Below are 23,011 nucleotides of genomic sequence, written 5' to 3' on the forward strand. Positions count from 1 at the left end.
TCATTTAATGTCATTTAAGCAGTTGGAATCAGGAGGCTTGAGAGACAGTGACTATGTTTATATGCACAAAATATTCTGTTCTTTTCCCTTATTCTGAAAAATACAATATTCCTACTAAGCTATTTACATGGCTAATGAAAATGATTATTCTACTATGTATATGTATATATATATATATGTATATGTTGATATCCAAGTCTTTCATAATGTTGAAAAGTTGCTGTGTTTCTCCTTCCCACCAGAAATGTGGGCTTTTCTTTGAGACATGCATCTCTACCCCAGCCTTGATAAATGTTGGCTAGTTGGTTTGTATACAACTCATCCACGACAACGCACAAAGCTGACCGTAAAAAAGCAAGAGGCCGTGTGTCACAAACTGCGGTTAAAAACCCCACCTGAGATGTGTAATTATGGATCCTACCGGACTTCTTGTAAGACCCGCCCTGCTCCTCTACTCCGTCCTTGATTAGCTTACCTCCAACGCTATCGTATGATGTAGTTCTCTATGGCTTGTTGATCCTGGTACTCCGTGCTTATTACATCCATTAAGTTTTTCAGTGGTACAAGACCAGAAAAGCAGTGAAGTTCAACTGATAGGCGCCCCCTCCCCTTTGCAAAAACTGAATTAATTGAATGAGAGATTTTCCTGGCCCTGGTAGTCCACTGGACAAAAATAGGGATGAAGATTGGTGGAGCCTGTGCCCACAGCTGAGTGCCTGTTCTCAGCATTCCTACCATGTCCACACACCCCTGGGTGCCCTGTAGTCTGCTGTAGTCAACCAAAGGAAGGAAGGGAGGTCAGTGGGCCATGATGAATTTACTGAATTTACTGTACAAACAGCCAGCGCAGAGCTGACAGCAGATTGTGAGCTGTAGTTCCCCTGGTAAACACACCAACCTCTTTGGCTGTTGCAACTTGAGTGTTTCTGGGCTCGTTAGGTAAAACGGACAAGCTGGGCAGGGAAGTTCGGCAGAGGCCTGTTTCGAGTTAGGCAGGGTCTTACAAAAAGTCCAGAGGGATCCACAATAACGTATCTGAGTCACATTTTCTGAATGTTTACGTGACCCGTATCAAATTCGGAATATTGTCGTCTTTGGAATAATAGTGAAATAATAGTGTGCATGTAAATATAGTCACTGTTGATAGTTTTAAACTGATGTAAATGGAATATGAATATTAGTTTTCCAACCGGGAACATGTGGGAGGAAAATAAGCTGCAGCATGAACATTTAATTTAAAAAATACTGTAGGGTCACCCTCAAATAAAATGTCCATATGTTCAGAGATGGAGAGTGCCAAAAAAAGGGAGCAGTTAACATCCACTATTAAAGTGTTGACCTTATGCACTTCAGTCAAGTGATTTACGCCGCTCTTTGAGGACTGACAAGCTCTGGCTCTCTTCATATATTATCATTTCGATTCAGTTTATCCATGTGTCATGAGGAGTCTTTTTCCACATTTTTCAGAGTGTCTCTCATGAGTAGGAAAAAAATCTGGTCCATGTACCTTAAAGGTGGTTAAAAAGAATGGCAGTTAAAAGCCTCATATAGTATAGTGCCAAGGAAAGGCAATAAAGTGACTGGTTCATCTCAGGTCTCTCAACGTTCAGTGGTTGCTTGATTTAAACTGCAGTGACTAAAGTAATGCATAAAAATTAGGTCAACTTCTCAACAATATGGAAATCATGTAGTCAGAACAGCATTGCTGCATAAAATAGTTAAATGGCAGACTGGGTGCAGTAAAAGTTTTAATGGTGAAACTGTGAAATGTTGAACTTTACTTGACATTGTACTTGCACTAAAATAATTTCAGATGCTGTGTGATTGCTCAGTAGTAATCAATATTTACAAAAAAAAACAAAAAAAAACTGCCTGTCATCTTGGTCATTAGGGCTAAAAATGTACACCTACATAAACATGACATCTAACTTCATATCTTTATGCTTTTAAAAAGGAGGTCTGTGCTTTAACTGCCTTTAACTTGAACTCCCTGTTGATTCGAAAAGGCCAACTTGGGAGGAGTCTGGCTCTTAATATGTCAGTGTGGATGCCAGAATATTTCCCTGCTTTAACACTCAACACAGGCCAATGCTCATTTTGATAAAAACACAGTCGTTGTTTTGATTTGACAGCTTAAGCAAGGACTTGCGGGTAGAGTTTGGAGATGTATTATGAGGATAACCAGGCAGAGGTTTATACATTTTCCTAATCCCCTCAGGCCAAAGATAAACAATGAGCACTGTTAAAACTAAGCAGAACGTGTGAAGAGCTACATTAGCAAAGACGGCGACAAACGTTCAATTGCACATCCCTGTGAGTGTGTATTTGTGGGAAGCAGGTGTGCATTAATGCATTATGGCATGTGAAAAGACTGAAGTTTCTTAACTCAAGGTCTCCATTAATACTTCTGTCTTTGCTCCCTCCTCCTTGATTCTTCTTTCTCGCTTGTGCCACTCACCTTTCTTTTGTCTCCATCATTTCACACCTCTCATTGAAATACTTATAATTCTGTCCGTCTGTTTCTCCTCCCGCTCGCTCTTTTTCTCCCCCCTGCTGTGCCTCGACCTCTCATTCCATCCACTCCACCCTCTTCTATAATCAATCTCTCCATCTTTGTATTCCTTCTCTACTTCTTTACCGCTTATTTTCTTCATCTTTCTCTCTCCTTCTCCATTCTTCTTCTGCCCTTCTTCTGCCTTTTATCCGTCAGTGCTCCCTCCTTCTCAATTCTGCCACTGCTCCTCCTCTCACCTCGTATCCCTCTTTTGCTGAACCTCAATCCCCCATTCTCTTTCTTTCTCTACACTCCATCATTCTCACCCTCTCCTTTGTGAACCCCAACTGTTTTCTCTTTCTCTCTTTCTCTATTTCTTTATTTCATCATCTCTTCCCTCTCTCCCTGTATTGATGACCCTCCTCTTTTTGCCTTTTCTTTCTCCAGTCCTAACTCACTCTCCTTGCTTTTCTCTGTGTCTCTTCGGCCCGCAGACGTATTTACCCCCCAGACGACAAGCTGCTGTTGGAGAAGTATGAAAGCCTGCTCTCGGCCGCCTTTCAGACCTTCCTCGCCGGGCGAGCTGCCTCACTTCAAAAGGAAATGAATAATCCTCTGAAACGAATGAAGGCACGTACGTCAGTGGCAGACTGTCACGCACACACACACACACACACACACACACACACACACACACACACACACACGCATACACATCATAGAAACCTGCGGAGACCTACACACAAACATATACACACAATATGACACTTGTGGACAAGCGCATGCCAAAGTAAAGAAACACACGCGCATTTCTATTAAGATTCTGCCCACAGAGACAGAAAAGGATGCGCAAATAATGCGGAAAGTGAGCCGCAGTCCTTCGTATTTGTTAGAATGTCTGACAGAATGTCCTTCCTCTCCTCTATCTGCCTCACTTTCCCATCGCCATTCACTCTCTCTCGCTCTCTCCACAAATATTTATTGTGCCATGTTCACAAGCTTTTAAAAGCAAATCAAATCCCACACAACAATGACATTTTTGATTCTTTACAGTTAGACACTCAGACAACTTCAGTTTCCCTTGTCCTCTTCCTGTATCTTCTGTATCTTTTTTATTCCCGTCTGTCAAAGTAGCTGTGACGAGGCGTCAAAGCTGATTGCGTTCGCTGCCTACATTTTTTTATTGTACTTTCCTACAAGTTAATTATTTATTTTTTGACAAAGATTCAAGGATGCACAGTCGAACTTATACGTGTAAATACACGTGCACATTCACAAACAAACGTGTGGCCATGCAGTAAGCTATGTGCATGTTTTTATAACAGTAGAAGTCATTGTTTGCATACAAATGGCAAAGCCTCTCTGGTACCGGGAGGAATGTAGCTTCAGCTAAACTTTGAAGGTGAAAATATGAATAGAAGTTGATTTCCATACCAGACAACTTTATGGGAGTAAGCAGAGCATAGAGAGGAATGTGGAGTATTTCAATGGCGACGATGGAAGGATGAGAAAAATAGTGAAGTGAAAAGATGGTGAGCGGCTAATACAGATAGTTGTTTTGTCACTTTTATTTTTTTTGTAAAATACTTATTCTTGAAGTACTGTGACAGACTCGCATTATGAACACACTCTGAATCATGAATCAGGACTTGAGTGGAGTACAAAAAATGTGCAACAGAAACAACCAATTTTCTGTTTCAAGTCCAGTTATGTATTCAGAAAGAACAAATCAATGAAACAAAAAGACACAGAGAAAGGCATTGTGGGATTTTAAAATACGTGCAGAGAAGAAGCATTTATGAGTCGGAAAGATGGAGATGAAACAAAAAAAAACCTTCTTTTGGCAACTGAATAGTAGTGAATACTGAATATGGATATTTTTGACAGTAGTATTGACGTTACAAATTCATATCAAAGCACTGGGAGGAGTTGTCATATGCAACCATTGCAGCTTTTGTAGAAACAAACCTACCCCAACAGTGTCTAGCCCTTCACAGTTTGTTTTTCAGAAAGTTATTGTATGTGTCCTTTCAAGAGTGAAATCTCTGCAGAGGTGTCAATCAAAAATCAGGCAGCATTGAAGCACCAGGCCGAGGTAAGTTTAATTTAGTCAGCACACAGAGATGTGGCTCCCGTTCAAAGTACGGAGGGAGGGAGATAATAAGAACAAAGGACGCTCTAGAGTTTGCTATCTAATAACATGATCATGAGTGACAACTGGACAAAGGGACAGTGTGAGACACTAATCTCTGCAATTTATAGGAAAGAAAAGAAGTTGAATGGATGAATTTGAATTTGAGTATATTTAGGCCTATCTGCTGTCAAGAATGAAACGTGACTTGAGTTACTTTTCTTGACAGACTTCAGATGGCTTTGTTTGTGCTCCTCAGCTTTGCTTTTGCTGTGTCATTGTCCATGACTGCACACGTTGAAGGTGGAGAGAGTTTAGGTTATTTGTAGGCTGCATGATTTGTACCTTGTCGCTGTATTTGCATAGTGCAATTAGCTTGAATGCTGTTGTTGCCTGTTCAAGTTATTGTAGCTAATGTTAGCATTAGCTGTCTCACAGTTGACCTTTGGTGTGTAGCTGTACTTGCTTTGTGAAAGTATAAACTGCCCAGGATGTGTCTATCCATCTGAAGGTCCAGTGTGTAGGATTTAGGGGGATCTATTGGTAGTTATATTAACTGCTTGCTGCTGCTTAGTGTACTTTTTGCTGTAGCTGTCTTTGGCTGTAACGGCTAGCTGCTGTTAGCTAAGTGGTCCTAACGGTAGCAACAGCAACCTCATATGATGGATGGACTCATGGTAGTCGGTGGAGCCCAGTTCAGCCAGTCTTAGCATAAGCAAAGCATAGTCTCTGAAACTATTGGGCTAACTGACTAGCGCCTCCTGTGTCATGAAATGGTATTGTGAGACAGGACAGGCTGGATCTAGCTGGTTAGCATGTTAACTTCGGTAGACATATTTGCAACGCAGTACATAGTTGTCTTTGACATAACATCAACACTGTGGGTAATGTGAGTTCATTTTTTATGTTTTATACTTAAATTCGGGCCATATCTTACAAAAAGCCTCTTTAAGGTTTGAACGTAAACATGAAAATGTGTGATCTTATTATAACCCAACGCTTCTAATTCTGTGTATCAGTTGTACTGCTTTGGCCTTTAACCCTGATGGGATCTTATTTCACCATCTGATGTGCTTTGCCTGTTTTTTGCCTTGCAATGGACCGGGGGTTGGTTGCCAGAGTCCATCAACATCTGTCAGGTCTGACAGACATCGTGCCCACATGACTCGTGTTTGCTGCCTTTGTGGGCTTCTCAGGGCCATGAATTGAAAAATGTCATGGATTGTCACACTATCAAAGAAAATAAAACGTGTGTTGTAATTCGAGTGATAACATGCTGATGCACTGCAGTGCACCCTCTCCTGGCTTCAGTTCTGTGCTACAGACAAGGCAGCTGCAGTTACACTGGTTTCTACAGGGTTTGCATCACCCTTCTCCCCACTTCCATTACTGTTAGGTTGACAGGTATGCATCAAACTATTAGTGCTGTTGTTAGCGATCTATGATTTCTGCCAGCTCAGCTGATGTTTTCCCATTCCTCCATTTTCCTCACATGAATACTGAAAATAAAAAATGAAAGATGTTGTTGAGCAGATGCATGCTCAGCTGGCCTGAAGTGCTCTGCCAATATAAATAAAAAATACACAAACTAAAAGTGTTGTCTGTGAGAACTTCACAGTCAGTCAGTCTGCAAAAATACCCATGTTTTTTTGTGAAGTCCGAGTCTGCTTTTAAAAGAACAGAGTTTCCAATGGAGTATATTTCAAAAAGTTATATTTCTTGCTGTATGAAGACACTGCTCACTACAGTGTATGGTTAACAGGGTACCCTTGGTGACAACAACGCCAAATGTCCTTCTAGTAATAGACAGTAAAAAGGGAAAATAGGAAGAAAACACCAAAGGCCTACTGATTGTGTTGCACATCATGCAGAGCTAATCGTTGATGGGAAGCGCCTGAAACCAGGAGCCCCTGCAGCTCCAGTCCAACCATCGCCACCTACAGGCAAAAAAGTTACAGCTGCAACAGTTCAGAGCTGCAGATGTGCACCATACAGACAACCAAAGGAATGAGAGTCAGAACTACAGTTCTTACAGTTGAACCTATTTTCTGCTGAACAGTGGGAGTGTCGCTGTCCATCCTGTTTACACCAAGACTATCTTCCTTGATTTGAAAGAGGAAATGAGGAGGGTCCTGACCAGGTTTTATTTGTCTTGTGCCCTAACTCACTGAAGTTTTCTGCTGGCTCAGGGATATGTTTTTTTTTGTCTTTACCATTAGAGGAAATAAATTCCTAAACCAGTGGAAAGTGTCTTCTGACTACATTACCACAGAAATGGTTGAGACAGGGTCATCTGTCAAACAGCCAAGAAATATGGAGTCAGAGAAGGGCACGGTAGAAGCTGCCAGCAATAGAAAAAAAATTACTGGGTTCTCAACAAAAATGGATAAAAACACAACATCAGCTTGCTCTGAAGATGCCTGGAAAGGACTACACACGTCTACTCTCTTGTGCCAAAAAAAGTATTTTGTTTGGACAAAATGAGTTGACATGTAAAAACATCATTGGTGGCAGTAAGGTACTGTAATGATCAGCTACATTGAGCAGGCTGTCAGGCACACAGGGTATAAAATATTTAATGCGTAAAGTCATCATTAAACAACATCGGCCAGTTTGGAATTACTTGTAAATGACAGCACAGCCAGTGATTGGTTAACAAGAGCTCGCTCCAATCTATGGAGCTACATTATAAACACTTTTAAATAAGAGAAAGTAAATAGCTTCAGTTTGTCTGTATTTTCTATATATGTGTCAAGTTCAGTTTTCTTCCATGCTGTAAAACATGTCAAAACATCCATGTAATCTGCTTGGGTGCAATTTAACAAGGTAATGGGTCTCCAGTGGTTTTTAAAACTCTGTGGGTGGAGAAGCTTTCACCTCGTGAAAGGTTATTGAGTCGGCAGACTTTTACTGGAGGAAATTCCTTCTTATTCAAGGCAAAGTACTGTTTTCTTACTGCTTTTAATTATCATGTTTAATAAACAGAAAATTACAGATTTGGATTTTTACCTTCTCAGGACCACTTATACAATCCATTTAGTGCATAATATGTTACAGCCTCTTATCCCACCTTAATGAGTGGCTGCACACAATGTGGTATTTTATAACTGTTTTTTGTTTTTCCTTTACCTACTGAGGTTCTCTTGAGACATATTAGCAGCTGCAGTCTACTGCAGTAAACAGCTGGCATACTTATTTTCAACATATAGTTAAAGGAAACATGATGCTCATTTCCAGGTTCATAATTTACTACTAGATTAGGTTTACATGCTTTAATGCTCAAAAAACACATCCGTTTTCTGAGACTGTTCAGTGCTGCAGCACTGTATTCCCCCTCTGTCTGAGATGCTCTTGTTTTAGCAATTTACCAAATCAGCAATAACTCAAGTTTTTTTGCCTCAAACTGGTAACTACCAAGACAGTTGATGCTGACGAAACACATATCCCACGTGATGCCACCTGCTTTGTACTACTGGCTGACAAACCTTGTTAGAAGATGGAACCAACTGTCAGAATTCTTTTATTCTGCACCTTTCTACATACTCTGTACTCTACACTCTACACTGTAGATCTGTAGTCTTTTAAGAAATGATTTGTCTCTATAAAATGTTACCAATATGACCTTTAACTCTGCTTGTAAAGTTTCTCTCCTTCTTTTAATGATTGTAGTAATACGGTCTTGGTAGAGAATTTACAAGTTTTCACTTCTATGTCTGACTCTAGCTCAACTGTCGAAGGTTATCCCAAGCTGTTCATGCTGACACATTTACAAGTTCACAACCTCACAAACATGCTTGCATAATCCTGTAAGCACAAAGTACAATATATAAACTAAAAAGGCACACAACAAAATATACCACTGTACATATATGCGCACACACACACACACACACACACACACACACACACACACACACACACACACACACACACACACACACACACATACCACAGAGCGCCTGGGGCAAAGTGACCTGTTCATGGACCCCAGAAGGCAGCTTGATGGCTAATCTGAGAGAAAACAATCACTTTTCATCTGTATTTGAGTGGCAAGTGGGAGCTTTTTAGGTCCCAGACATGAAGCAACATTAATCACCTTTGCCTGCATTTCAGCTACGGCCAAATGGCCAAGGCCCCAGCATATTGGCGATGGCCGTGACGCTGCCTTTTCCAAATCCAGGCTCTATAACTGCTGCCAAATTGCAATGCTCTCTTCAGCCAGGGCCTTTTTTTAACCCCTAGATAAGGCACATAATACGCCTGTGAAGTCCAACTTTTTCTTATTTTCTCATACCTTATTTTGACTTCAAAGTAATTAAACATAAGAAACATCAAATAATTTTAATTATTTTTTATCAGTGTATCATCAAGATTTAACTACCCTATTAGCCTTACGCTTATATGTAACAAAAAAATCACCACCTTCTGCTTAGTCTCATCTACCTTGTGTTTTTCGGTATGTGTTATAGGAGGAGGACATCTTGGATCTGCTGGAGCAATGTGAACTGGACGACGAGAAGCTGATGGGCAAGTCCTCCAGGCAACGAGGCCCTAAGGTGGGTGAGAGTGAGAGAGAGGTAGGGAGACGGAGAGACCAAGAGAGGGGAGGTGGAATAAGGGCCACATGCCTCAAGGGACCTAAAAGAAAGTGCCAAAAGACGAGTGTCAGAGAGAGACAGAGGGAGGGAGGGGACAGGCAGGTAGGCAGATGCCTGGAGCTAACGCCCACAGAAAGCACACAGGACGTGATTGAGAAAAATAAAGGGGGAGGGGGGGCTGGGCGAGAAAGAAAAGAATCAGAAAAAGACCCAAAGAAAAGACCCAACTCCCCAAGGGGACAGCTGTCAGGCTGTCTCTCTCGCTCCCTCCGTGCTATCTTTCTTTCTGTCGATCTCCCTCTCTTTCTCTCTGTCACCTACACCTATACGCCCCCTCGATTTCCCACGACAGCACATTACTCCCTCCATCACCTTGCTTCACCCCCCTCCCTTCACCTCCCCATCCCCTTTTTTTTCTCTCCCCACACATCTACATCCATCCCTCACTCGAGGGCTAAATTGGCTGGAACACTCAAAGAGTATGTTAGGGACTCGACAGGGCAGTTGAGCGCTGCATTAGAGGGGCCTTAGCCGGAATGAGGAGTTGTTCAGACACAATCACTGTTGTCCAAATTAATTTGGGCCCCGTCAGTTTCGATGTTGCCGAGGCTGAGTGTGCCGAGAGAGACATTGAGAGCAGGGGGGGTAAGAAAGAGCTGTGACGGATAGATTCACTCCTCGGGGTGCAGTGCTCACAAGCCATCTGGTGAAACTGAACCAACGAGTGTGCGAAAGCTAGAAGAGAGAAGTGAGGCGAAGGGATTAGAGACAGGATTTCAAGGGAAGGAAGGGCGATAGAGATGGAGAGGTAGAAAGGAAGGAAGGCAGGAGGTGAAATGGGGGGAAGGAGGGAGAGCTAGCAAGTGCATTCTTTCTTTTTCCTCTTATTTAGTTGTTTCTTTTATTGTCTTCCTCTGTCTTTTGACTCCTACCTCTCTCTCTCTCACTCCCTCTTCACTTTGTCTCTCCTCATCTGTTCAGTGTCTGGCCTTCTCTCTTTGCCTTGCTCCCCACTGTTTATCCACTGTCTGTTCCTGTCTCCACTCGTATGTTCAGCGTCCTTTTCTCTCCCTCTCTCTGTGTTCATTTCCGTTCGCCCCGTCTATTCAATGCCTCCTCTCTCCGCTCCCATACTCAAGACTCACCTTGTCCTCCTCTTTATTTCTCTCCCCATCAATCTGATGTTCCCATCTTCCTCTTTTATTTCCCTCTCATGTATTTAATCTCTCTCTGTCTCTATCCTCCTCTATCACTCACCCACACAGCTACCCAGCGGTGACTGTGTAAGCCCTGTGATCACTTCCTGCCTATTAATTCGGGCGGCCTGACAGTGCTGGCCGAGCTAACCGTTGAATAACAGATGTTTAAATGCTTTATTAATGCTTCAGCGTGTCCCCTTCCAGGATGTGAAATAGACACTCAACTTAATGAACCCTTACCTTAAAAAAAAAAATGCCAAAGCGTTTGTATTTTGATGAATCAGATGACTTCATGTTTGCAGGAGTCTGTCATTTTTACTTTGCTGAGATTAGAAGTTTTGAATATCATCCAAACCTTCAGATATATAAAACATTCAATATCTTAAGAAGCTTTTGCTTTGAATTCAACCTTTACATATCCAATCACATCCAATTTGTTCAAGGTATGAAGCCACTCGTGTTCCTCTTCGTAGTTACAACATGACTTTTAAAGGAGTGCATGTCTAATTGCGTATCTGTGCATAATGAGCCTGCAGGCAAACATACAAACTTGTGGGCACGTGGGCAAGCTGTGTCACCACCAGGTCTCCCAGTGACAGATGGTAATGGGCCGAGGGTGAGGAGAGGCCGAGGAAGGTTGACAACATCTCAGTGTCTTTATGTATAAGTGGCTTGTGTGTGTGTGTGTGCGTGCCTGCCTGTGTGCGTGTTTGTTTATTATTGTACTTATGTCCTTGTGAGAGGCTGTTTGAGTTTGGAAGGAGGACGTTTTTCTAAAATGAGGTAATTTTGGATGGTTTAGGGTTAGTGGAAGATCCCATGAGGATAAAAGGAGAAGGAGAGAAAAGCATATGTTTAATATCATCTGTGTATACCTGCACAAATCTGTTTATTATATAATTAATTATAGTATGTGTTAGAATTATGCATACATGTGTCTGTATCTCTATCTTTGTCCCTGCCAGACCTTGACCGCCATGCCAGAATGCAGTCAGACACCAAGACGTCAGCGACCCGACTACCTGGCTGACTTCACCAGCGGCAGCAGCGCCGATAACTCCTGCTCCTCCTCGGATGAAGAAGATGAGGAGAGGAGGAAAGCAGGAGGAGGAAGAGGAGGGGGAGGAAGAGGTGGAGAGAAAAGGGAGAAGAAAGTTTCCTACGACCTTGGGGAGAGCAAGGAGAAGAACTTGGCTGAGCGCTCAGGTAAAGCAGCAGGATATATAAAAGTGTCCAAGTATGTCTTTATTAGGGAGTTGGAGCGCTGAGGTTTGACAGGGACTTTCCTTTCCTTTCCTTTCCTTTCCTTTCCTTTCCTTTCCTTTCCTTTCCTTTCCTTTCCTCCCCTTCCTTTCTTTTTGCCTTTCTTGACTTTGTTTGCTTTCTCCTCAGTCTGTGTGTTCTCTCTTCTTCCTGCCCTGTTTTTTTCTCTCTTTTTTAGCTGGACCTCTCCATCTTATTACAGCAGCTGTCTCAATTGCTGAAACAAACTTGGTAGCATTTTCTTCCCCATTTCCATTTTTATCTGACTACAAGAGCAGACAGGAGAGATAGCGAGTGTGAATGATTAAAATGATGCAATAAGGAAATTGAAATTGATACTGTGATGCTCCAAGCACATGACATGCACTCCAGCCTGGTACACTTTCTACATTTATACAGTTTGAAAAGTCTTCATAGCGGTACAGAACACATTTCCATATACATGCACATGCGCACACACTTTTTAAAATACAAATGCTGAGAGTTTTGCTTTGATCAGTACATACAGTGCATGCACAGACACATACTCTCCCAGCAGCGAGGTTGTGATAGTGTGAGGCACCAGGTGCCACATTACAGATGTTCATCAGCCCGCCAGTATTTATGTGCCTAATTGATGTGATGAAATGATAGTAGATCACTGGATTTTAATTAGTGTAAGCTAGAGCTGTAACAGCTAGTCGATTAATTAATGTCAGTTCAATTCTGTCATTTTTCAAGCAAAAATGTCAAACATATGCTGGATACTGCTCCTTGAATGTAAGGATTTGCTGCTTTTCTGTCATTTATGACAATATGATGAAGAGTTTTTGTTTGTGAACTGTTTGTTGGACAAAAGAGTAAATGTCATATCGTTCTTTGCAGCCCTAGTGTAAGTAGGGTGACCATAGCCTGTGACCCGTCGGATGTGGCTCTTTGTTGCTAAGTTCCTGAATAAAGGAGAGTCCTAGTTTCACACACTAGCTGGACACACACACACAGATGTCAAGGCACTGAAAAGCACTCGAGGAAAGAAATGTGAGAAGGCCGCATTTGATTGAAAGGGAGAGAAAAAGACCTTTTCTTGTTGTTTACCTTGAAAACACCTTGAGTTTAATGCTTAAATATTCGCTGTTTTATAGCGAGAGTGATAAGTGTCAAGCATTCCCACAAATTAGTCACATACATCAACTCACTTTCAGCTCTCTGAAGTGAGAAAGAGGGCACCCTTCACAGCTGCCGACCTTGGAAAGAAAAAAATCCCTGGTTGCATTGTGGGCTGCCGCTTTTACTGCTCAGTAGAGAGCAGACCCTTGCATGAGCTCATTCCATTTATCACAAAATAAGAGACAAACCCATGAAAAAGCCCAACTTTTAGACACACTGTGTGCGTGTGTGTGTGTGTGCGTGTGCGTGTGTGCAGAGACAGACTGCAACTCTGCCAAGCCCTACTCCATACCAAGCCACCGAAGAGCTGCTCGGACTAAGCCCCATAATGCTCTCATTTGGCAATGTCCAAACCTCGAAAGGTTCAGCAGCCACACACACACACTCTCACAGACGGACTGACACATATAATCACTTGTGTGCACACTTGATGTCAGACACACACACAGACACAGTGCAGGAATAGAAAACAGACTAATACACTGGCTGGTAGTCAATCTGGAGGAGAGTCAAGGGTGATGGAGAGTGTCACTGTGGGTTTTCAGCTTCATTTTCGGTGTATTTACGTGTGTGTGTGTGTGAGAGAGAGCTGCTCTTTAATTCATCCCAAAACCAGACAGGACTACTGTTTAGATTCTGGTTTCGACTACACATGCTGCGACCGTTAATAGAATACACACACTGGGCCACTGTGCCACTGTGCCAGAGCGTGAGTGAGGCGATGGGAGTTTTAACGCCACACTTCATCTCCAAAGCCACCCGGCAACGGATGGAAAGCAGAGAGGAGAGTTTGACAGTGACTGGGCCACTGAGACAGGATCACGGAAGAAAAGAAATTGAAGTGTGACAGTGAGTCAGTGTCACCCTCCTCCCTTCTCCTTCAATCTTTTCCTCTATTTCTCTACAGGTCGCATTCACTGGAAACCTCCAATCAAGTCGCTCAAAACCAGCCCAGCCCCCTCCGCTTCCCCAACTCTTTCCGGTCCAATCAGGCGCTCCATCTCCTGCCCTCGCTCAATCTCCTCCCTCTCATCGCCCAGTGAGGTGCGGGCGTTGTCCACCAGGCCGTTTCCCTCAGTTCCCATGGCCACTCCCCTCGTCAGGCCGAGCTCCGCCACGCTGCGCTCTCACTCGCTGAGTCGCAGTGGCTCCGCCCAACGCGTGCCTCACAGCAACAGCCTGGGGACCATCCACTCGCACATAGTAAGATGCTCAATGCACACACACAAAGTTTGGCGCCGCTCTTTACAATTCAGAGTGTGTTATATAAGATGTCAGTCACAGAGACAGAGAGAGTATGCTGAATTTATTTTCAAATAGTCAAGCTGTCATTTTTCGACGTGGCAATCCTCTGCTGATCCACTACTCCAACTAGGTTCGAAGTAAACAATCAAGAATTACTTTTCAATTCTATCTCACCAAATGTACAAATTTACTTTGTCTGCCATCGTAGCTTTTACCTTTCCCCTTTGCTTTTCTCCTCCTGTGGCATATATTGTATTCAGGCCCACAAGGAATCTCTTAAGCAGCTCCTTCAATACTGTATAGGCCTACTGTAGCCCACCACAATGATCTTTTATTATGTTGCCATCTGTTGCTTTCTGCCTGCCTCCTCCATTCCCCGTCCTCCTTAACAAGTACGCTCGTAACCTTTGGATACAGTGGAACGAAGTGAAATGAAGCAGAATAGTTCTTAACATTGATAATAGATCTTTTTATACTAATAAAGGCCATCAAGTGCACTGGTTATATGCTTGTGTCCTGACACACATATATTCAAAGTGACAGGAGAATTTCTTCTTTTTTTAACCTTCTCGCACACTTGATTTCCCTGCACAAAAAATGTTAAATTGGATATAGCATCACAAAGAATATAATAAAGTAGCATTTTTCAGGAGGTTATTTTTATACAAAGATGATACATATTACTGATACTGCTCAGGGCGGACTGCTGTGGAAAGAAAATAATGATCTGTGACTATAAGAGGTAGCAGCAAGATCATAAATTAATGAGCCTGTGCAATTTAAAGTGCTCCCGATAATTTGAAATAATAATGACTAATATACATAATACAGTCTTAACACATTACACTCTGCTCACATTGTTTTGACATGCTAATAAATACTCATGTGTGAATAAGAGAGGAGACAAACCAAACTCCACAACACCAGAGATGGAGGGTGTATGACACATATCCCGCCCCTTTCCCTCAAAAGCCAATCATCTGCTTTAGCACAGCCCAAACTGGAAATATATCAGCCAATCGAATTGTATTGACGTAAGTGCACAGTTGAGATTCACAACAGTTTCAACTGATTTTGATAAGAATGGAAGAGGATGATGTCACGCTAATGAACAGGATTACCCAGAAGGGTCTTGTGATTCAAACATTAGACATTGAACTCACATTCGTTCATGTGCTCAGGCAGGATGAGCTGGATTGAGCTATAAAAAAAGTTGGTCTCGTGCAACCATGCAAATGCATAGTAGAAATATAACCAGTGAAAAGAAAGTGTCTTAAACCTTATTATGCGGCAACATCCCCAAACTTGTAAGCATTTTTAAAAAAAATCAGATTTGACTGGCGATTCTAAACATGCAGTTTTTATGTCCCAGTGACCATTGAAAGTGTCAATGGCTCTCTCCCAATTCATTTAGATTTCATTTAGGGCCTGGTCTCATTAGCCCAACATTAAATGGCAAAACTTGCCTAAAAGGACTTTGATAAAATGTTCTCACACGAAAAATGTTCTTCTGGCTTGATCGTCGTGTGTGTGCGTGTGCAGGGTGACCCGCTGATAAACCTGAGGAGTAAAGAGCAGGAGGCTGAGCTGGTGCGTCAGACTCTGGCAGCCCTCACCGCCATGAGGATCAGGTTTCCGGGTAAAACGGAGGAAGAAGCTGAGTCTGTGCTGGATGAGGTGGGTACATATTGCTATCGTGTGTGTGTGTGTGTGTGTGTGTGCTACCTTTTACAATACTCCAATGTGTATTTTTGTGTGTGTCAAAATGTTTCAGATTCAGAGGCAGAAACAGTGTACACATGTGACAAAGTAACGTAAGAAGAAGACTGAAATGAACAAAAAGAAACCACTGTATTCCCAGAACCCCCTCTGTGGCCAGGTGCGGTCACTCTGCAGCCTAACTAAAAGAGACCTCCTCACCTCCCTCTACAATAGCCTGTCCGCTCTGGCTTGGCTCCCATTGTCTTTCAAACGACCCCAGTGACAACCTGTCGGTCATTTTGCAGCTGCGCACTATTCCCCACCGCTCCTTTGTATTAATCAGTGCCTCCTGTTTCTGGTCAGATCTCTGTGCCCTTGCATTTGGTGCTTTTATGTGTGTTTGTGCGATTGCTAAAGCTATTGCTTAAATGTATGTTTTTCTAAAATAGTACGTTACGTTAATAGCATGTTCTGTTGAAAGCACATTAGTTAACTAGCATCTCTTAGCAACTAAAAAACACATGTATTACTTTATTGTGGGCCATCCAGTAACTCGGCAATGTAGGTTTAGTTCACGATTCTCCAAACATCTTTATTTAATTTATTAATTATTATTAATTTAAAATTACAAGAGAAGTGGATATTACAAAGAAAGGCAGAGACTCACCTTGAATTCACACCAGAAGCAACACATCAGCGGCACAAAAGTACTATGAAAGAGTCCATCCGTCCAATCTGCACCGACTCTGACCTCTGTTACGGCCATCGCTGTCCTCACAACCAGCTGTCCTTTCAGCACCACAGCTCCCGCGGTGCTGAAAGGACAGCAGCCGGCCAGACTCCAGTCTTCACCGGGGTGACTAATGACAGAAATACCACAAAAACAACATGTTCAATGGACCAAAAATGTTTTCTGTAGGCTTCGAGGGAAGTATACAGAAAGAAAATAGAAGTTGTTTATTTTTGTTTATGTAGGTCACATGTGGGTGCAAGGTGGAAGTCACTCTCTCAGGTGGCTGCTTTACTTTAAGAAGCCAGTGGGTGAAGTGGCTGGGTGGCTGGAAGCTTTGTAAGGTTTGACTCTGCAGTGCTACATTTAATAGCGACGAATAGGCAACTATTGAAACACCAGATGTGAGCTACTCAAGATGGTCTGACAAACCCACAAGAAGTTGCATCAATAGTGATTTTAATTTGTCAGTAAGACTCATGATTTAATGCCTCTGTTCATCGTCTGATATCATATTCCCACAGTCAAAGAAATAAAAAGTGTTTGTTTAGTTATAAAATCCCTGTGCACCATGTAGCATCTCTCCTCCCTGGCTGCTGACAGCACTGTCAGCCCAAGAGTCAGTCCCACTGGATGGCATTAAAGGAGGTTGTAGCACTGTCTGGTTCAAAAGTAGTTTAGCTGACTTCGCTAACTTTCAGCAAAGAGGCTGAGTGTGTTAGCACAGCAAACAGAAACAAGGCGTGCTGTCTTGCTGTTGTCTGTATCACAGTTTTGTAGTTAGGTCAATTTGAGACAAGTTTACACCCTGCCAAGTTGTTACCCTTTGTTATTTTGACACATCTAAAAAAAGGGTGGCAGGGATTCCATTACATGTGTTGGAACACATAGTATTGATTTGATTATGAACATTTCTTCTTTCTGTAAGGCTCAGACTAAAGCATATGGTTGTTATGATTAAGGTTAAGTTAGGGCAAGCCACCAAGTAATTAATGTAAGCCCATACAATGTCCTCACAAGAACAGCGAACACAGTTTGTGTGTGTGCGTGGTCTCTGGGTGTGCCGAGGTCGTGAGAGACAATTACCACCACACCTGTACTGTTAACGAACCCTAATGAGAGCACCATGGAAACACAGATGAGAAACTGCACCTGTACTGTTCGCTCCTTGCCTCAGGAGAGAAGGAGCATTTGCTTGGCAGGAAAACAGTCTTTGTCAATTTATGTTGTTCATGATTTAAAGTTGAGGTCTAATTGGACTAATGATGTGTTTGTATCCAAGTAATTGTGTCCCGTATCTTTCACTCAAAACCTGCCTTTTTGTCGCAGTTGGAGCCGTTGAGAGGTGGAATGCATCAAGTGTGTTTTGTTGTGCTTTAATTGAGGGTAATCTGTGTATGTATGAAACAAATGTGACAAATGAACGCAACTCACAAGACAAGGTTCATAAGGTTCGTATTGAAAGAGAATACTTAACAAGTAAACATGTGACTTTCTGCGAATGAAAGTGTTCACTGTATACCTTAGCTGTGTATCTGTGATTCTTCATGGATTGTTTTTTTGTGCATGCGTGTGTGTGTGTTTGTGTGTGTGAGTAAACATAAAGTTTACACTGGAGCTTCCCAGTGGGAGCACTGTTTGCAAGGGATCTAGCATGCTACGTGAGAGGTTTATGTGCACCAGTGGGGAGATGTAGACTAAGTCAACAGAGCAACAATAACAGTGCCTGTAGGTACACAGTGATGTTGGCACTAGGAGCAAGTGCATGGGAATATCCAGCACAGCTTTTGAGCATAACGACACATGCCCCAAGGATTTTTGACACACCTGCAAAACATGGGTTTTTTTCTGCTAAAAAAGCAGATATCACAACACAATTTTTCTACTATCCCTGAGTTGTGCTGCAGTTGAATTCACCTAAGGAAAGATACCACACAAAAGTTTATTGCAAACAAGTGTTATATTCTGTAAACGCTCCTGTATTAACCGACAATCAGAGATGGGCCCAAATACATCAAAAAGTATCTTGTCACAAATTTCAAATACTTAAAATACAAGTAATTTGTAATTTCAAAGTCATTGTTTTTTTTTATTATTTAGTTGACCATTCAAGTAACTTGGTGTTTACTTTATCTGTTCTTTTTACTCCTAATGTAGCCCAGTCCGATCATGTCAGTGGTTAAAACAGTTTTCTAATTGAAAAACATTCCTACTTATTTCATATATTCTTAATGATTAACCGATAATCGTGTGTGTGTGTGTGTGACTCAGCCTCTAAACTTGATATGAGATTATATGTAATCTTAGATTTTGGATATTGTTTAATCGTGATATGGCAGCGCTGCATTGCATTAAAGTGAATTTTCTGAACTTACCAGACTGTTCTTGTTCTAATACCTGCTTTTACCCACTTAGTCATTGTATCCACATTACTGATGATTATTGATCAAAAATCTCATTGTGTAAACATTTTAGAAAGTACCAATAGTCATCCCTACAATATTATTGCAATATCGATATCGAGGTATTTGGTAAAACATATTGTGTGATATTTTATTTTGTCGCCCATCCTAACATTTATTTAAACTTTAAAGAAATGTAAAAATATCTAGATACTAGATGCTACTCTGCAATGTTTGCATCATCCCTACACACTGAAGACAAAATAACCAGATAGCGTACTGGTGTGCTGCAGTGAACAATCCCCCAACCCCCCCCCCGGCATCGTATCTCCTGCGTTGTCTATTATCAGGTGCCAGATGTCCAATATCGCACAAGAATTGCACCTCTATACGTAATAGTTCTGTCATGTTCAGACATGAAACTAAGGGGGCCATCTGTGTGAAAGCCAGAAGACCCTTTACATTAACAGATGGATAACCCCAGCAATGTTACAAATACACGTCTGGGCTGAAGTGTGAAAGGAGAGTGTGTGACAGTGGGAATGAGGTCTACGGTCTTTTTTAAATCGAAGGATTGGTGGTCTGTACTAAAACTAAAGTTTTGTGCATTTTTAAAGGTTATTTTTACTTTTCATCCACAGATCCTCGACAACTGGAAATACCATAAATCAAAGGTGGCCTCCTATTGGCTAGTGAAGCTGGACTCTACCAAACAACGCAAGGTTAGTCTTATTGAATCAGATTGCAAGATATTTGAGTCAATTTAAGACTGACCTTATCTAGCACCAGGTCATCGGTAGCTACGGATGCTCAGCAGAATATGTGGCAAAAACTTTACTTTCACATTATCTCAGACATCTTTTTTGGAAGAATCTCTATCAGAAGTCACTGCTTCCCTCTAGATCATAAGATAAGATAGTAAAAGACAATCCAACAAAGAAAAGGAAAATTGGAGGAACTTGGACAGCTGTAAGGGAAATGTTGTTGCGGCCTTGAACTGCTTGTTAGCAGTAGTGAGCAGTTACTTTAGCAGAGCTATCGGTCTATCTGGGTTGAGGTAGAGCAGCTGGAGGACAGCAGAGGGAGAACCAGAAAATATTTTCAATATAAAATATGATCCAGTTTCACTCAAATCAGTGAATAAAGTTATGAAGCTGTGTTTGAGTTATTAACTTGTGTTTTTTGTACAGTAATCCACGAGGCCTGGCACCCAAAACACTCAGCACTTTCTTTTTCTTTTCTCTTCTTTTTAAACATCCACCGCAGCATCATAAGAATCGAGAGGCCTCCAAATGCAGGTTTTGTTTTTTTTTTCCTTCGGGGAATTACAAACTCTAAACTACCAATAAACATATATAGAAACTATATAGAACTTTTTTTGCCATTGTTGGGCATGATGCTGGTATATATGTGAGATATAAGGCAAGACATATGTAAGACATAATATATAACATATACATTTCATATTTTGACTTTACTTGTTAACAATTAAGAATAGTGAAGCTCTCAGACACTATTGTCAGAGATATGTTAATAGTGAAAGTCTTAAAAATGGTCCAAAGTTGTATAAATTGCCTGCCTCTGTACGGACAGCCTATATAGAGTGGAAGTTGTTAAAACCGGTGAATATAACAAAATGTCACCACTGATACGTGTGCCTTCGAATGTTTTTGAACAACTTTTAAAACATGACAAATGATCCCCAAATCAAACATCAGAGAAAAAATACAAAAATCATACAAGCATGAAGATCATTATCATGTCAGACAGTGAGAGGTAGACACACCAAATAGGATGTAAACAAAACAGAAGAGGGGGACAAGACGTGAAATGGCATCCAGTAGGCGTGTCAGTAATGATGTGATCTCTCAGCCACCGCTTTCTGCTCAACTATGCTCGGCTGTGTTGTGGGCTGTGGCGCTGCGAGCCGATGTTTTATTTGGAGTGGAGCAGCCTAATGAGCAGCAGGCAGAGGTCAGGAATGTAGCGCCCACCGCTCTGCCATCTGATTACCATACCAAAACATATCTGTGTGTGTGTTTACTCATCTATCAGTTTGTCTGAGTGTGGATGCGTGTCTCGCTCGCCTCACATTGCTGTAGGGAAATCTCGCCTCCATGCATCGCAAACAGGCACACACTCATACACACACACTGAGTCAGAGAGGCACGTCAGTAATGAGGAGCGAGGAATCAAAGTCAAAAGGGCCACAGTGCTGCACTCTGAGCGGGGTGAAAAGAGAGAGAAAAAGGGAGGAAGAGAAGGCAGTGAGGTGGGGAGGGATGGGAAAACAAAGAAGGGAAGATGGAAGGCTGGTGCAGGTGTCCCCAGACCGCCTGGGAACTTCTGACATCTTCTCTGCAAGACTGACGTCGGTGCAGCAATTAGTCCTCTCCCATGCTCTCCGCTGTCTGCCCTGGCACTTTTTGTCCTGCCACACACACACACACACACACACACACACACACACACACACACACACACACACACACACACACACACACGGCAGGCTTTATGTCTGTGCTTGCGTTAACATAAATGCAGAGACAAACCTTCCTAAATCTTCAATATAGAATAAGTTCTGATTAAATTTTACATGATGTGTTAGTGCATATACTACATGTGTTGGTGTTGTAAGTGTGCATGGCTGTTTATTCATGAGTGCAAGTTCGCTCTCTGTTTCTCAGTGAATGCATTAGCCTTTGTGATTGCTAATTTTATGGTAAAATTAAGAAAACAGAGAAAGAAATCTCACAGTTGGAACAAATACCAACTCACGCATATCAATTAGAAATGCTGTCACCTTTACCACCATTAATTTCCTTAATTATCACACGCTTGTTTCAACTTTTGTCGCTCTCTCCTGTCTTTTATCTCTGACACTCAGGTGTTGGATATTGTACGTACAAATGTACGGTCAGCGCTGCAGCGGATCTGGAGGGAGCCAGACGTAGATAGTCTCCACCTGTATCGCCTCTTCAACCGCGTGTTCAACCGGCTGCTCTGGAGTCACGGCCAGGGCCTGTGGAACTGCTTCTCTAACACTGGGTAGGCCAACCTGAGCGAGGCTGTGAGTTGAAGTTGTATTGGCTGGGGTATGCTTGAAACTAGTCAGTTAGTACAACATGTTGTCTGACCACGTCACAATCCCAGGTAGTGAGAAAAGCCTGCCATCACAGAGAGGGGAAAGGCACACTGGACGGACAAATGGGGATAAGGGAGCACACATTCGAAAAAATTCTCCTCAAAGGCATCATGGTGTTGCACCCAAAAGTGACAGATGTATCTTTGTGAAGAGTAAAAAAAGTGCTTGAGAGAGAAGTTCAAACCCTGCTCACTTTCTCACCTCTGCACAGCAGGTGAATATGCGTGAGGAGGGATTGATTGACGGATTGCTGATTTCAGAAAGTTACAGAAATTGTCAGCATCTCACTGCTGTGACTGTGAGATCAGAAAGGTGTGGGGCGAGGGGGTTTCAAATGCTGTTCAATGACACAATATGTTTTTCCTGATGCTGGAATAAAGATGGACAAATGATCATAGATGCTGTGATTTCCAATTTATTTTATGAGGCATTTTACAGTGAATTTCGTTAGCTTTAGCGAAATTCAACATGTATCAAAATTTTACAGGCAGCGAAATTAAAGACCTGATGCACCAGGTGAAGGTGAAGTCAGGTGAAGTTTGGTAGTCCACAAAACATTTCTGGAGCTTCACAGCAAAACAGTAGTTGTAGCATTCTTCTAAACAAATGAAGTAGACGGAGACTTGTTTTAAAAATTTGAGAAACAGGAAGGCTACATTACATCTGTGTGGAGTGATGAGGAGACTGTATTAATCTGCTGCTAAATTTCTGATCTTCACTGGAGCAGAAGCTTCAGTTGGGGCAGAAACAGCTGATCAGTCATGTGATTTACATTTTAAAGAACTTATTTGGAAAAAGTGTTTCTATCTCTGATTAAGCACATTCCCTCGAATTCAAATTCTGCAGTTTCCATCAACCTTTTGTAATGTGATACCTAATAAATTCACATAAAAATACATTGATGGAAGCGCGACTATTGAATAAAGCGCTCCTAAATGTTGACGGCAACATGACTAC

The 23,011-nt window shown here is 42.0% G+C and overlaps 1 protein-coding gene across 1 annotated transcript in view; it reads left to right on the plus strand.

The window, feature by feature from the left end:
• Window positions 1-23,011, plus strand: part of ttll7 (tubulin tyrosine ligase-like family, member 7) — a 69,292-nt gene that overhangs the window by 35,622 nt on the left and 10,659 nt on the right. The window contains exons 12-18 of the mRNA XM_073476775.1: window positions 2,989-3,124; window positions 9,095-9,181; window positions 11,388-11,628; window positions 13,739-14,034; window positions 15,619-15,753; window positions 19,551-19,631; window positions 21,797-21,957. Of these exons, the coding sequence (XP_073332876.1) occupies window positions 2,989-3,124; window positions 9,095-9,181; window positions 11,388-11,628; window positions 13,739-14,034; window positions 15,619-15,753; window positions 19,551-19,631; window positions 21,797-21,957 (1,137 nt within the window). The remainder of the gene's footprint in view (window positions 1-2,988; window positions 3,125-9,094; window positions 9,182-11,387; window positions 11,629-13,738; window positions 14,035-15,618; window positions 15,754-19,550; window positions 19,632-21,796; window positions 21,958-23,011) is intronic.

Source organism: Pagrus major, chromosome 11 (genome assembly GCF_040436345.1).
Source record: "Pagrus major chromosome 11, Pma_NU_1.0".
NCBI lineage: Eukaryota > Metazoa > Chordata > Actinopteri > Spariformes > Sparidae > Pagrus > Pagrus major.